This window comes from Opisthorchis viverrini, assembly GCF_000715545.1.
Source record: "Opisthorchis viverrini unplaced genomic scaffold opera_v5_470, whole genome shotgun sequence".
Lineage (NCBI taxonomy): Eukaryota > Metazoa > Platyhelminthes > Trematoda > Opisthorchiida > Opisthorchiidae > Opisthorchis > Opisthorchis viverrini.
The window spans coordinates 244,755-259,051 of NW_008752124.1; the positions used below are offsets into that span (position 1 = coordinate 244,755).

Consider the following 14,297-nt stretch of genomic DNA (forward strand, 5'->3'; position numbering starts at 1 on the left):
CATTCATCCGTGTGGCAAGCTTTAATCGCAACCATCCCTCAAGTGGACTTTCCCGATCGCACGAGTCTTCATGATAGTGAATCTTATTGATTAGAAGGAAGCCTGCCATCTATGCCACCGAGCAAATAAGGACAACGCGTTTGGCCCACTTTTATCCATGCGTCTTAACTTGGAGACATAAACGAAGCAGAGGAAGTACAGAAAAAGTACTGAGGATGTCTTGTCCAGCACGACGCCACATGGGAAAGAGTCTAGCGATCTGAGGGCTCTTCAGCTCCGTCTGTCACAGTTCCATTCGGCAAAAGATAAGACAATATGAGTGAAACTGCCGCGCACTGAAGACAATGGCCTGGTAAATTTGTTGACGCCGAAACATACCGGTGAAGGGCAATATCGTACAGCTATCTAGCAGAGTCGATAGTTTTGACGCAAGAGCACCACTGACAGCGAGGTCAGTTACGTTCGCTAGTGTTATTAGTTACTGGTGTCAGGCACACGGTCCTAGTCAACAACTGTCATTCGGACACTCATGTCCGCCACGCTTCGTTGCTAAGTCACACCTTCCGATCGCCCTCATTCATCACAAGACCGAACAAAACAGCTCAAGGTGAACAGCGACCGTACTCTGATAACAAACTTATGTGGCAAAACCAGCCTCACGTTTGAATACTGGGATGCACTATAAGGAGGCCCCCGAGGTTTACACTACTAGAGAGGAAATTATGATAGTGTCCTTGAAATCAAAAGGGGTAAAGTCCGCCAAGGCCCTGAGCTACGATACCTCCGCCCGCAACACAGGCACCAGCAATCCGATAGCCTTGTACGGTATCGAGTCTTCTGACAGGACGCTGCCGAGGTATCGGAAATTCGCATGGCATGCTATGCCGTTCGAATGCAAAGTCTGATGCTGTCAATCCGAAGAAGGTAGATAAGTCACATATAGTAGGGACACTCATAGTTAGGTCAGATAGGCTCTTCGAAAACGAAAGCTGCGATTGTCTTTGAATGTGCAAATAGAGCTGAACCTCGCGAACATCAACCTACACTTAATTCCAGCCATAAAACGTCCCGATTTGGTGGCTGTATAAACTGTACTGATACGCCGTCATGAGAATTCTGGAACACTTCTGTACGAATTACGACCGAATATAGATTAAACGATGGTAATCAGAAAGCAATCCTATCCTAACTCCATGTCAATTTTTAACTGAACAGAAGTGGCTCCATATGTCCTTATTCGGATCCTCACTCCACAAAGAAATTCGGTAGACTTTTTCAGGCAATCCAACCTGGAGGAAAGACACAATGTTCACAGCAAGATAAAGAGGTAAATCCTGATGTTAACACCCATCCACCTTCACATGCAGTGAATGAAGGCCTGTGCGCATTTTGGCGAATATCCTGCGCTGTGAAACAGTACAAACATGCAGACCAAGACAAGGGTTTCGCGCGTCTGTGTGTGGCGCATATCAGGCCAAATTAGTCGGCGCATCGACCGCCAGGATGCGTGAACGTGTGCCGCGCCCTCGAACGCTCGATGGCACAGATCAAGGACGGAAAAACGTCCGAACAGGTGACATTAATGCAGACAAGTCACGTGCAAGGCCGGGGCTGCCGGAGGCTGACCGGGGCAAGCAGAGGCAGTGCGCATGCGTGCAGCATGAGTTCAGTAGCTACTGCACCACAAAATGAGTTGAACCATAAGACAGCACCTCTGAACAAACCAGACGCAACTGAACAATTTACCGACACACGCTATGGATACCTGAATGTAGTCTCATTCCTTTTTTCTTTGATTTTCGCAGATCGGATCACGCACAACTGTCTTGAATTTGACAGAACGCGTGGTATCCGTTGCAATATTATATCGCATTTATAAATCTTGCCACCCTTTGGAGATTCACTCTCACATGTTCTGAATGCAGGCAGCGGAACTCAACGTAGGAGCATCTCTATCACAATCACGCCGACGAATTTTACCCCCTAGAAGGCGCTGGTAATCAGCTCACAAACGTAGGCAACATACTAGCCAGCACCTCTGTACAGAAGCCAGTCTGTTGCAGTCTTTAAAAATGTTTTCCACGATTTAGCGTGTGAAGGTCCTCAAGAGAATGCAAGCACTAGGGGGCACCAGATACCAGTTTCCCCGTGGTGGCTCCCCTCGGATTAGGGCCTCAAGAAAGGAACACAGACACTGGTACAGGCTTCTCATGTCCGACATGCTAAGGCGGTGCAATGGACTTGCGAAGATCCAAGAAATATAAATGAAACTATACAAAACAAATAGACACTCGTTCGCGGGGCCAGCATACGTAGTGCTCGTGTGTACACCGACTCAAAGAAATCGAAGGAGGTATAATTTTCGTACAAAAAACTAGTGCTAAACATCGCCCAAGAGAATGCTAATTTTACGAGAGAATAGTATACTCACAGGGGAACGGATCACTCCCACTCCGAAAGTCTAGGAGAGAGCACCGCATGTCATAACAGAAATGAACCTAAGCAGAGGGAATTAATTCTTCCGGGGACCTTTTTACATTGAAGTCGCCAATGCGCTTGATCATCCTCGTTATAAAAAGACCGATAATAGCACCTATATGGTATTTACAGCAGAAAAGTTGTTTCGCTTCACGTACTAACATCTACGGAACTTCGGAGACACGAAGCTGCGTTGTACGCAAAAGGATATATTGCAAAAGAATGAAAGTCTTATGCATGTAATTGAGTAAATTTTAAATGTTTATTGTGAAGTAGAAGGACGCAACAAGGGTGCCTCTACCAAGAGTTTGCCCCCCTGCAGCTGAGCATTGACAGAGAACGTGTCAACCGTTTGTGGCACATCATATGAACGTGAAAACTCCTTGATAAAGGTGCTACTCGAATTGCCAGTTTTATCCACAGTCTTCTTTTTACCGGATACCACTACGCGGTTTGCGTCCATTCGTACACACAAGTCGTCGGCAGTGAATTCCGGGTCGACTGGGATCTCCACATGCAACTTTTCGCCTCCAGACTTGTCGTCCTTTAGAACAGTTGGTCCGAGAACACCTGCGGAGCAGCAATACAGGACACAATCAATCAAACGATCAGGGCGAAAAGTGGTAGCTAACAAAAATAAGAGTAGCTTACCAGTTGGTTGGATGGCTAATGCATCTTCGGATTTTCGCTTTTGTCCGACCTCAGTCTCCGAGTGTGGTTTGATGCTTAACTGGCGATCACGGTCGAAAGTTATCGACTTATAGTCCGCCGTCTTCACTGGAGCTTCAAGCATCAACACACCGTCCTGAAATGCAGGTTGATAAAATAGGTTACGGATTATATCTCCAAAAACGGAACTACTAAATTCATTTGCCAATCATCAAATGTGTTAGACACTGACTTCGGTAAGATGGCACTCCAGTTGATTCTTGTCAACCGACTTGGGTATGTAGATTGTTCGGGAGTACTCTCGACTGCTTAAAGCCCGATCGGTTTGGACAACCTTCTTCGCGTGCACGGTCACACCGTTGTCAGATGTGGACACTTTGATATCGTCCGGCCCATAGCCCTGTAGATCGAATCGAACCTTGAAATGAACCTGTGTGGAGATAATACAGGGGCGCGTGTTGGGAACAGATAGGGTGACAAGATGTGTTTGACATGAGGGAAAAATAAGTTTCATCATATACTTACTCGGCCATCTTCACCAAGTTGATAGGCGTCTTTGAGGAAATCAAGCGAGCTGCTACTAGTCCGTGGAGCCAGCGGTCCCGACTTTCCTCCTTCTGTTGATGCAGCCTGATTGGCCTCTTGTTCCATGTGTTGAGTCAGTGCACGCATTTGATGATCCATGCGATTGAGTACAGAGTGCACATCGCCATACGGTTCGAAGAAATCACTTGGACTGACTCCAAATAAGTCCATGGGCTACGTAGAGTGAGATAGAACATACTACGTCGTCACGAAAAGTAGCACTTGTGAATCCCACAAGACCACCCTGACATGTGCATGAGTATCCGCTCCTAAAATTAATACCCAAATTCCAACCCAAACACGGCGGTGATCCGGGAGCAATGAGCTGTATCTGAATTTAAGACATGTTACTACATTAAGGATGCAGTATTCTCTCCATCTAACAACCTCCTCTGTAGGGAACCATTCTGTACTACGAATGTATGACTGCGTTCAACAGTCACAAGTGCTAGGCTACTGAGTCTTCTACTATAACGAACTCGCCAAATCCTCCTGGTCCTATCAAGGTATTAGCTGGTACGGAGCATCGCCATACACTCGACCGACTGACTGATTTAAGCATTCCCATGTGATATCAAAGCTCATAGGTTGAAATTCTCGTTTGTAGCGAACTCAGAGGATAACAAAAAGGGCGCGTGTTCGCCATTATACAGACAAACATTCAACCATGACACCCTTCAGCGCACAGCTGCCTTGTAACTAGAAGGAAACGCGAGGACTAAGCTGCTACTCGGTTGCCCAAGCCTGGGCAGGAGCGATCGAAATGTCAGGGTTGGGTTCGAACCGTAGACCTTAACTTCTGGTCAGAAAGTTCTTTGACCGATATGATGTATACAGTAAATTGTCAACAAATCTCGAAGTATTAAACGGAGCACTCCGCCAGTATAGTCTGAATCTCTAAGTGGCTACATAAAGCTGGAATTCTCAAATTTGGTCGAGTGAAGGTCACGTGCACACATAACGCAAGCCCAATCGTGTTGTTGGTCTGGACCTCCCGTGAATATATCAGCTTATGGCTTCATCTAAAGATACTATTTGAAATCGGTTAATTATGCCAAGCTCTGTTGTATGTCCAGTGATTCACAAAAGTCCGTTTATTGACATGAAGGAGCTTCACTATTCTATCAACCTCCATAATGATAGCCATTCTTTCCCCAAATGGGGATAGTGAGAGCAAAATTGCACGACGGAGGTGGCCTGGTGACAATACCTGATCCCACTGCCTCAAACGCAATGGATGTCGGAGGTATTATTAATTAGAAAAAACTGGGTTCCACTGGTACATTACTTTAAAACAAAGCAAAGACGTACAATGAGGAAGGTAGGTATACAATTCCGCAACTTTAAAAGTGGGAGAGGGAGGGAACGGGCTCACTTAGGCAGTGTAGTTGAAAATTGCATATGATAGAGACGACATGGAAGTAAACAGAGTAAACCGATCACTTGTGCACCATCTTCTAAGTGCATTAGGTTTGTTGCGAGCGTCATTTTCAGTTTTGCTGTAGTAGTGTCTAGCAGCAAAGAATTCATCTCACTTGCAAGTTTGGTTGTCACGCTAAATGATAAGTTTGGTAACTCATTTTGTTTGTATGCTTTCTTCCGCTGCCAGTCCATTATTTTGGATACATTATGCTTAGATTAGAGACTGTTTAAAACAAGAGGACAATGGCAGGATCCTAAAATAGCGACTCCCTCAAATTGAGGCATGTCTTGATACACACTACACTAGTTTTTCCGTTACATCTGTAATTTTATGGTCCAGGTTTTGGCAAAGGTTCACGAAATGATGCTTTTGTACATCTGTGTGTCAGAAATAGAATGGATTTGATGCTGATCTACGTAACCAGGAGAGGCTGGGGTGTTACTGTTGTTATTTGCTTCACTTTGACAGTCACCGTTTATCGTTTGCCATTTCATTTAGTCTACTTTGGCGTGGAATGCCATTGCATGCTTCGACGATTTTCATGTTCTTTTATGGGGAACATGATTATCACCGGAACCGTAGGCGTAACCGTTGCAGGTTTGTAGTTGGTTATATTTTCGCTGCCCTCTGACGAGCGTTCTAATTAGCCTACTTTCGACAAACCTACAAACGGCCAACTGCATATCGAGATGATCGAAAAGTTTTGGTTTAGGTGCAGGCAGACAAAGGGGTCGCTAGTGTAATATTCAACCAAGGAGGATTTTCCGACGAAAACGCTGATAGCCAGTGCGTACAAAAGAATCTACCAACTTTCATTTAAATAGCCGTAACATGGGAAGGATACTTCTCAGACCGTCCTTTCACAATCAACCTACAAACCAAGAACATCACATGAGCGGTTGCATGACTATCTGCTGTTGATTACGAACGCCTACGGATGTTTGAATTGGTCCTCAAGCTCATTCCTCCTTGTACTTTAATACTCTAGTTACGATAAACTTCTTACTTACGAGAGTGCTCGTTGGTCACGTGAAGATATTCGCTTCACCTTAACGGATTTATGAATTACTCAACTGACCGGTAGCTTAGATTCACCTCTTAGTTGATTTAACCTTGACAAAGCTAGAACTGATCGATTTACGTTACGGAAAACGTGTCATCCCAAATCAGTCAACGATGAATTTACCGTCTTCGTTCCCGTAACCTGAAGTTTCCATCGGGCTACAAAAATGCCAGAGGATTTATAGGCAAAATTATTTGGTAGGCACCATATTGAGTGGATGGTTTAGAATCAGGTAACTGAAGACCCAGTGATGCATAGTTGCTTCCGCTCAATCTGATGGCATTTCTGTCTTGACGTTAAAGGCTACTAAAATAAGCAAAGACCGGATGATCCAAATGAGAAATAGGCTTGAATCCCTTATTGTGAACATGGAAGTGTAGTAAAAAGTCCTTCCTTTGCTGATTGTGGACCGGTATTTCTTAGCACTGAAAAGTAGGACAGGCTTGGTCACTTACTTGTCAAGTAACTTGGGTGAGCAGTTCGCCAGGGTGAGTATGCTAGTAGATAATACAGCAAAAACGACGTGCGCGATATACTACTGTCATGCGTGTAGTTAAATGCGAACGGAAAAATGAACTCATGTGGATTGAAGACGTGGTACTGTATCTCAGAGGGTGATTGATGGACAAGGGTACAATATCACAGCACACGGTTGACCAGCACATTCAATAAGCGAGAAACAATGCTCACGCAGTATTTATGACCAGATCATTCAGGATTACCGGAGAATAAACTCGAATATATTCAACTTAAGTAATAAGGTCGCTGGAGCTTCAACTTGTGTAGTGGTAACGAAAACGTCCTTGGGGAAAGGCTAAAAATGAATGCATCTGACAACAGTAATGCGGAAGTTGTCTTGTCCAAAATGCTTATTAGACAGTGGTAAACGGTACTTTGGAAATCAGGTTACATGGCTGTCTTGATGTACCAAAAAGACTGCTGGGAATTAATTTAGGTTGTAATCCGCTATCGGTGGTCTGTTTTCGTGATCCTTGAAAGTGAGCTTACAGAACGGAATTAATAGATGAACTGCCTGGTCATGTAGTGGAGACAAACATAGATTCGGACAAGACGAGGGGCTTTGCTATGGATGCTATGTTATGCATGGCGATGTGCTGTGTAATCAATGAGGAAAATGGATTTTGCGAGTCTGTGTTGTCAGCCAAGTTGAAATTCAATCCCTGGGGAATCGGAGTATAAATGAATGCGAGTATAAGGCCCAATGACTACTATCAATCTGTATTCTAACATCACCGAAGCTTATTACTGCTTTTAGACCATTCCAAGATTTCAAGATAATAGCGTGAAAGACAAGCTGGCACCCTTTTTGGGTATCTCCACTTCGGCAAACTTCCATTTTGCAGTGTGGTTCAACTTATGAAAGGAACATCTCAAGGGTTTTAGATTTCCTCAGGATGAACATGAATTTTCGGTCACTCTTAATGCAAGAAATGGAAACAGTCAGAGTTGTAAAATAAATTGCGCGACAATTTCAAACTACCTCAAATACTGGCTGTTATGGGATTATTCCGCTTCAGGGAACTCAATAACTAGAAGAGGAAAAATTTTAACGGGCACCCAAGCAACAGCTAATACAAGCTCTCTTAAACCAGGCTCCTGGCCTCAAACAGAAACTGTTTTCTGAACTGCATTTGTTCCCATACAAATCTAGCTTTAACGGGAGAATCAACTGAATATCAACTGAATGAACTAGAAAATTCAACTGAAAGCCCTGAATAAAAAATGGTCTCACTCCTTAGTTCGTACAAGGTTTGGGATATCGCGGCACATTTTCTTGACCGAACACTACTACTTTTTCAGTAGAATCTTCGGGATTTTTATGTACAAGAAGTTTGGACTGCGCTTAACTTATGAGTTTCAAGAAGGGCGATACCGGCAGTCAGCTGGTAATGCAACCTTATGAGTAGCGTTTCAAAGTGATTTCCAAAGATATACAGATAACTCTTGCGAAGAGTGTAGCATGATCAGAAGGCTATAGACAATAAAAGTGCGCTTGTCGTACGGCTGACTTTTACACGCCGGTATTTATTGTGATTACGAAGCTCAAGTATAGTTTTCTTCGATTTTGTACTTCGAACACCCATAACATCTCGAGTTTGAATGTCGACCCTTTTAACACCATGACGATGGTCTTAGCCAGCTGCTTATAAAATTGTTCACTTGCGTTCGAACGAATACCCCCTGAGACTAGTCATAAGAATTTAAATTTCTGGTCCCATGCAAATTTAGTAGTTATCTCCGACAGTTACTGACCATCCGTCAGTATGTTATCCCACAGTGTTTTTTTACTTACGGGTTTTAAGAGAAGAACTCACAATTAGCCACCGTAAAAACTACTATTCTCGTATTGCTTCTCAACATTCAGTCATATTGAAACAACCTTGGGCCTAAGTACCAGGTTGTAAATTTGATGCCTGGCTATTGTTTTCCATATAGAACCTTGTCTGTGATTTGATTCCGGTTCAGATGTGTTCCTCAAATATTTACAGTATTGAAAAGACAAATTTTGTGTCTCATGGCCAGCAGACGTGTTAGCAAACTTATCCTGATCATTCAGAAAAACCTCATTTAACGAGTTTCTTGGACATACCAGATCAACGGGATTTTACAGTATCAGTGGTCAAAAGGATACTGATTTCATATTCTTGTTGTGTGCCAAGGTTATTACATCAAAAAGGTTCTTCACCATGCATATCCCTTGATAATTCTGTACAACGACCGGAAGCTTCAGGAACGAGGGTGAGGAGATCATATATTTATCTCAAAGTTCGACTACTGTTTCCATCAAATGTGGGAAAGATGTGCAGAGAGAGGGGAACGTAATTTCATAGGCTTTTCTCAAAATGACACAACCTCGAAGTATTAAACGGAGCACTCCGCCAGTATAGTCTGAATCTCTAAGTGGCTACATAAAGCTGGAATTCTCAAATTTGGTCGAGTGAAGGTCACGTGCACACATAACGCAAGCCCAATCGTGTTGTTGGTCTGGACCTCCCGTGAATATATCAGCTTATGGCTTCATCTAAAGATACTATTTGAAATCGGTGATATCTGCAATACAGACTGGCCATGGGACTTAGTTAAAGTAGCGGACCGAATATGCTTCTTGCGGAGCGGTACACAGCACATTCGCACAAAAGCAGTTAAGTCAGTAGGTCTGAAGACAGGACATGGCTCTACGATCACATCGGTCGGACTGCATTACTTGAATGTATCAGATGCACACTAGCTTGTTATTGTTAAAGCGATTTTTTTATCTCTCAATAAAATAATCAAACAGCCACACAAATACATAAGTTCCCAGAATTATCACTAAGACAATGCTTTTTTATAAATAAGCCCATCCACCTGGTTCCAAGACACGGAAGTGGATCGACAACGGATTTTATGGTGGCTTTGCTAACCGATCCTATTACAAGTAATAACGTCAAACTCCACGGTCAACTGTAACGAGAACTCGGACACAGGCATCACATTGTTTCATACGCTGACAGTTTGAAGGCCTATCCCTATGGCGATTCCCGGACTTGTAGTTGAGAAGCGGGCTTGTAAACAATAGGTCTGCAAATTTTTCTCAAAATGAGCTGGTTGACCATCTGCTTCCGTGTCTTGGACCCAGGATGATGAAAGGATATCCTTTTAGCTGTCCTGATCATCGCTGTGGAAGATGGTGTGGTTGTGCGGCTGCTCGATTGATCTAATAAATTTAAACCATAGTGCTGCTGCTAGCCACAATGCTACTGCTATGCTTACACTGATAATCAAGTATGTCCCATCTATATTCTGATAATCCAAGCGTGCAAAAAGTGCTAAGGCTTGCTTTTATCTAGTAACGATGGAGTGGGCATCTTCAACCACCGGGTGAGCGAATCTTCAGCTCACCACCATGGCAGATATCTCATTACCACAGTGAGAATGAGCTAAACCTTCAATACCTTGGTTGTTGGTCGGGTGGCTTTTGCTCTGTTCGCCAAGTCTGGCAGCTGACGCCCAGACGTTTCTTCATTAGCCGGGGAGACATAATCAGGGTACGCACTGATGGAAACACTCGACCTAACAGTATTTCGAAGTATTACTATCATAACTTATCAACCCATCCAAATCCTGAAATGTTAGGTATGGTCCGCCTGCGTAAACGCTCTTTAGGCATACGTAACACACGACCGAACCGACACACATGTGCAGTGCAGCACACACCCACGGTCAGGAATGAAGGAGCCTTCCATCTTCCTTCCATCTTCCGGCTCGAGCGACGATACCGGTAGCACTGCGGCACCGTGGGACAGACTAATAAAAACGATTAAAAGACTGAGTTGGTTGAAAGACATCCTACTTGAATACTGTAAACAGATACCCTAGCAGAAATGGTCCAACTACCCGGAGATAGACTTGACAACGAACTCTAACGGTTGGACTGCCGCAATGTGGGCTGAGTGGTGCATTCGCTCGATCTTGAAGTAGAACCTTGCAATACGATGGCGTGAAGCGCCTTCTGAAACCAGTGGCTAGATGATTTCACTTATTTAACGTATTTTGCGTTTCTATTGGTCCCAGATCAAGCAGCACGATGTCCTCCGTGTACTAAGTCAGTGAGGTCTCCTCCGAGAAGTAGGTCGATCCCGAAGTAAACATTTCAAGTGACCGCTCCATAATCGTTTCGACCACGGAGTTGAAAAGTGCAACGACACCCCTTTCTGTACAGACCTTTACACGTCCATAGGTGCTGGAGTATGTGGTGATCGGAAAGTGGAGTCAAGACCTCCAAGGTAGCATCGAATATAAAGTTGCCATCAAACGTTCTCAAATAAAGACGGCATCATGAAAATCGGGATAAAAACGACTATAGGATGTACTCACCCCAAAATTTCCGCAATCGGTAGCACCGATGGCGAGAGTAACGGCAAGTAAGAGACTGGTTGATGTACTTACCCATCAAAGGTGAGCCGACCCGGTGCTATGGAGGTTCAGGACAAGCCTTGATGGGATTAAAGCAAAAGCTACCAATAGTCTTCCAATCGAAACTTAGTCTGAGGGACAGTCTGCAGAAGTTTCCAACCGGCTTTTGTGCACACAGGATATCAAGTGCAGAGTATCAAAAAATTTGTCGTACAAGGCGATCGTCGGTTAGAATTCGTAGAACTCGAGACTCGTAGAACTGGAGCACTGACTCTAATTCAACTGCTATGAATCGACCTTAACCATACTATCGTTTCTACCAACTCGCGTCAAGTTATTTGGAGTTTACACAACTCGATTGCTCGGTGTTACCGAAGGGATATCTGACCGACTGGACAAACCCAAGCTTTGTACGCGAAGACTACTGACACGGACATTGAACCTGAATTGACAAGCCACAAGCCCAAAGCAGGTGACTCTCGATTATGTAACGCTTGACACGAACCTCTCACACCTAAACTTTGCGTAGGGAATATTGCGCACCTTGCTGCCCGACGGCTTAATTTTCTCCATTCTTAAATGGCCCGCTTTAGTTACCGTTTTTATAAATATTTTGTGGTAAATGCCTGGGGATTACACACCGAGGACAGTTTGTTAACTATATCGTCACTTTAAATACAGAAATCTAAAGTTCAGATGGATTTATCTGAAGTATTTACCTTACTCATGGGCCAGCTAATTATCAGATGAACCTCGAGAACCCACCGAACCATTCGCATAGGCGCTCCCCTCAAATAGGAACCATGTCAACCAACTAGAGAGAACCGTCAGAAAATCCCCGCATTTACGGATATTTTCATCGCCTTTAAGCCTGAAAATCAGCTTTCTTTTTGCCCCCCCCCCCCAAATGAGTATAGGAGCCCCCGGCTGAGCTTTTTGTGGCACCGATAAAAAACCTTGAGAACAAAGTTTGAACTTTTATCTCTGCGGGGATGCTAATTTCACTTTTACTGTGCCGTATAGTTTATGGAGTTGTCCTCAGCCTTTTTGGTCAACGGAAGTGTCACTCGATACCGGCAGGTTAAGCAAACAACGTTGAAAATAAATGACTACATGGGCCTTAAGAGTAGTAATGATCTGATCAAAGCACTAGTGTCTGGAAAGACGGTGGCAAGCGACCGCTCATTACCTAGGTGCTCTTACGGTGTTACAAAAAATAAGTTTTTAGAAACTTACCACCAGGGAGAACATTTCTTCCCGAAGGCGCTTCATTTCGGCGTTCCAACGGTCTTGAGTTTCTTCGACCCATCGATTCACTTCATCATTCCAGTCAGGAGCATGAACCAGTTGCGCTAGACAGCTCCGATCACCTGAGGCACGACGGCCAAACCTGTTTCTCAATGCTGACATCATGTCCCTATGACATTGCTCCAAAGTCCGCCCATCCCACCTGACAGGGATATTCCACGCACGGCTAACGAGCATAGCGACAGAGGCCACAATGACTAAGATGGTGTTGCCCTGTTGGTTTTGCACGTCACCTACCCAATGACCGTTGTCTAACCCTTATCTCCACTTTGATTGGACCATTTGGCTGGCTTTAAATCGACCAATAGGATGTCAGTTTACTTAGCACGCAAAGTAGGCGACGTCGTACAGGCGATGGCGTGTTGCCGTGGCACAGGTTGTGTCGAATCGGCCTTCTGATGTGGTTTCGGACGAGGCCTAGTTGCCGCACAATGCTCTTAGCTGCAAAACCTTTGCAAACGGAATAAAACTTGCGCCAAACTGTTGCATTTTGTCGCTTATGTGCTCAAACCAAAAGTCATCCTAATCTACATTCATGTTTTCAAATAACCAAATTTCATTGTCCACTGAAGCAATTATACCCCTGGCCGAAAAGTCTGGTGGAATACTTTCCTAGCACCGCTGCGACCCCGGGATGCCTAGATATGGCTCAAAAGCTTGAACTCGTACTCTGAATTCAACTGCCTCTCTTTTAGTCCATCAGGGACACGTCATAACTTTCGAAAATTAAATTCCACTGTGCGAATACTGAGCGCCGTTCCGGGCTTATGTAAACCTAAAAGAGCGACCGTCTGTTTACCAGTCTGAGGTCGCGTCAGCTTCTGTGATGTAGAATGTTAAACATGATCAAATAGTTTAGTGAAAATTAGACCCATGAATGAGGTGAGATTCACGAATGATCCCAGGTGGGCCCGTCCTGTGTGCAAGCAAGGTTAGGAGATATCCTCCAAAGAAGTCTATAAAATTCAACAAAATCCATTTTCCATGAGGAAGTAAATGAGAAGTAAGCAGCGTAGTCATTCTGACCACTATTGCAGATGTTTGGTTCATCTACTCGTTGCTTCCTCTATACAGCAAGACAAGTGGCCATCTGTTTTGGGTATTCCCATGGTGGGTATTAAATTGTCGTTAATTTAGACGAAATGCAGTACAGGATTGGCTACAAATATAATGTCCGCAAAGCAAATCACACCAATGTTTCTGCACATATCCCCAACGTTTGTACACGAGCTCATTGGTGAAAATACTTTTCTTAAGCCAAATGCAACTTCGCTTCACTTGCATCATACTTTCCGGTCGCGAAAACCTAGCACGGTGAAATAAACCTTTTTGGCAGAATACATTGGCTCGGTTGTTCAGTTCCAGAAGATCGGTATTAAACATCGCGATGAAAAGCGAAACACCGGTTTCTTGTCGGTGTGATAACATGGTAGTAGGATATATGCAGCTATGTAACCAAATGTGTGAAAATAGTTCACAATGCATAGCTCCCTTCCCAATCCCCCCACTTAACAGTCCGCCTACAGTGCTGTATTTACGCACCAATTTATCAGCTCCTGCCTTCAATGCACAGCGACCTTGCCCACCTCCCCGAATCATCGGTGAACGAAACCGTGGCAGCTACAACCATTGTACAACAAGTACGCGGTTATTACAGCTGACAATGATGATGATGAGTCCTTTCGACTACTAAAGTTCATCAGAATGTTGCTGAAGAAGCGTCCTGCTGATGAGAAGTAATGAAAACAAGACAAACTACAACGTAAAACAGTAAAAACGCGACTTTGGTAGCATTATATATATATATATATATATATATATATATATATATATATATATATATATATATAAACT

The 14,297-nt window shown here is 43.9% G+C and overlaps 1 protein-coding gene across 1 annotated transcript; it reads right to left on the minus strand.

Moving 5' to 3' along the window:
• Positions 1 to 2,358: 2,358 nt before the first annotated feature.
• T265_11239 (hypothetical protein) lies at positions 2,359 to 12,645 on the minus strand (the record flags this gene model as incomplete). Its single annotated transcript, XM_009177841.1, has 5 exons — positions 2,359 to 3,048; positions 3,130 to 3,283; positions 3,380 to 3,577; positions 3,673 to 3,906; positions 12,372 to 12,645. 5 exons carry the CDS (start codon positions 12,618 to 12,620, stop codon positions 2,741 to 2,743), a joined length of 1,143 nt encoding a protein of 380 aa, XP_009176105.1.
• Between the last annotated feature and the right edge of the window lie 1,652 nt (positions 12,646 to 14,297).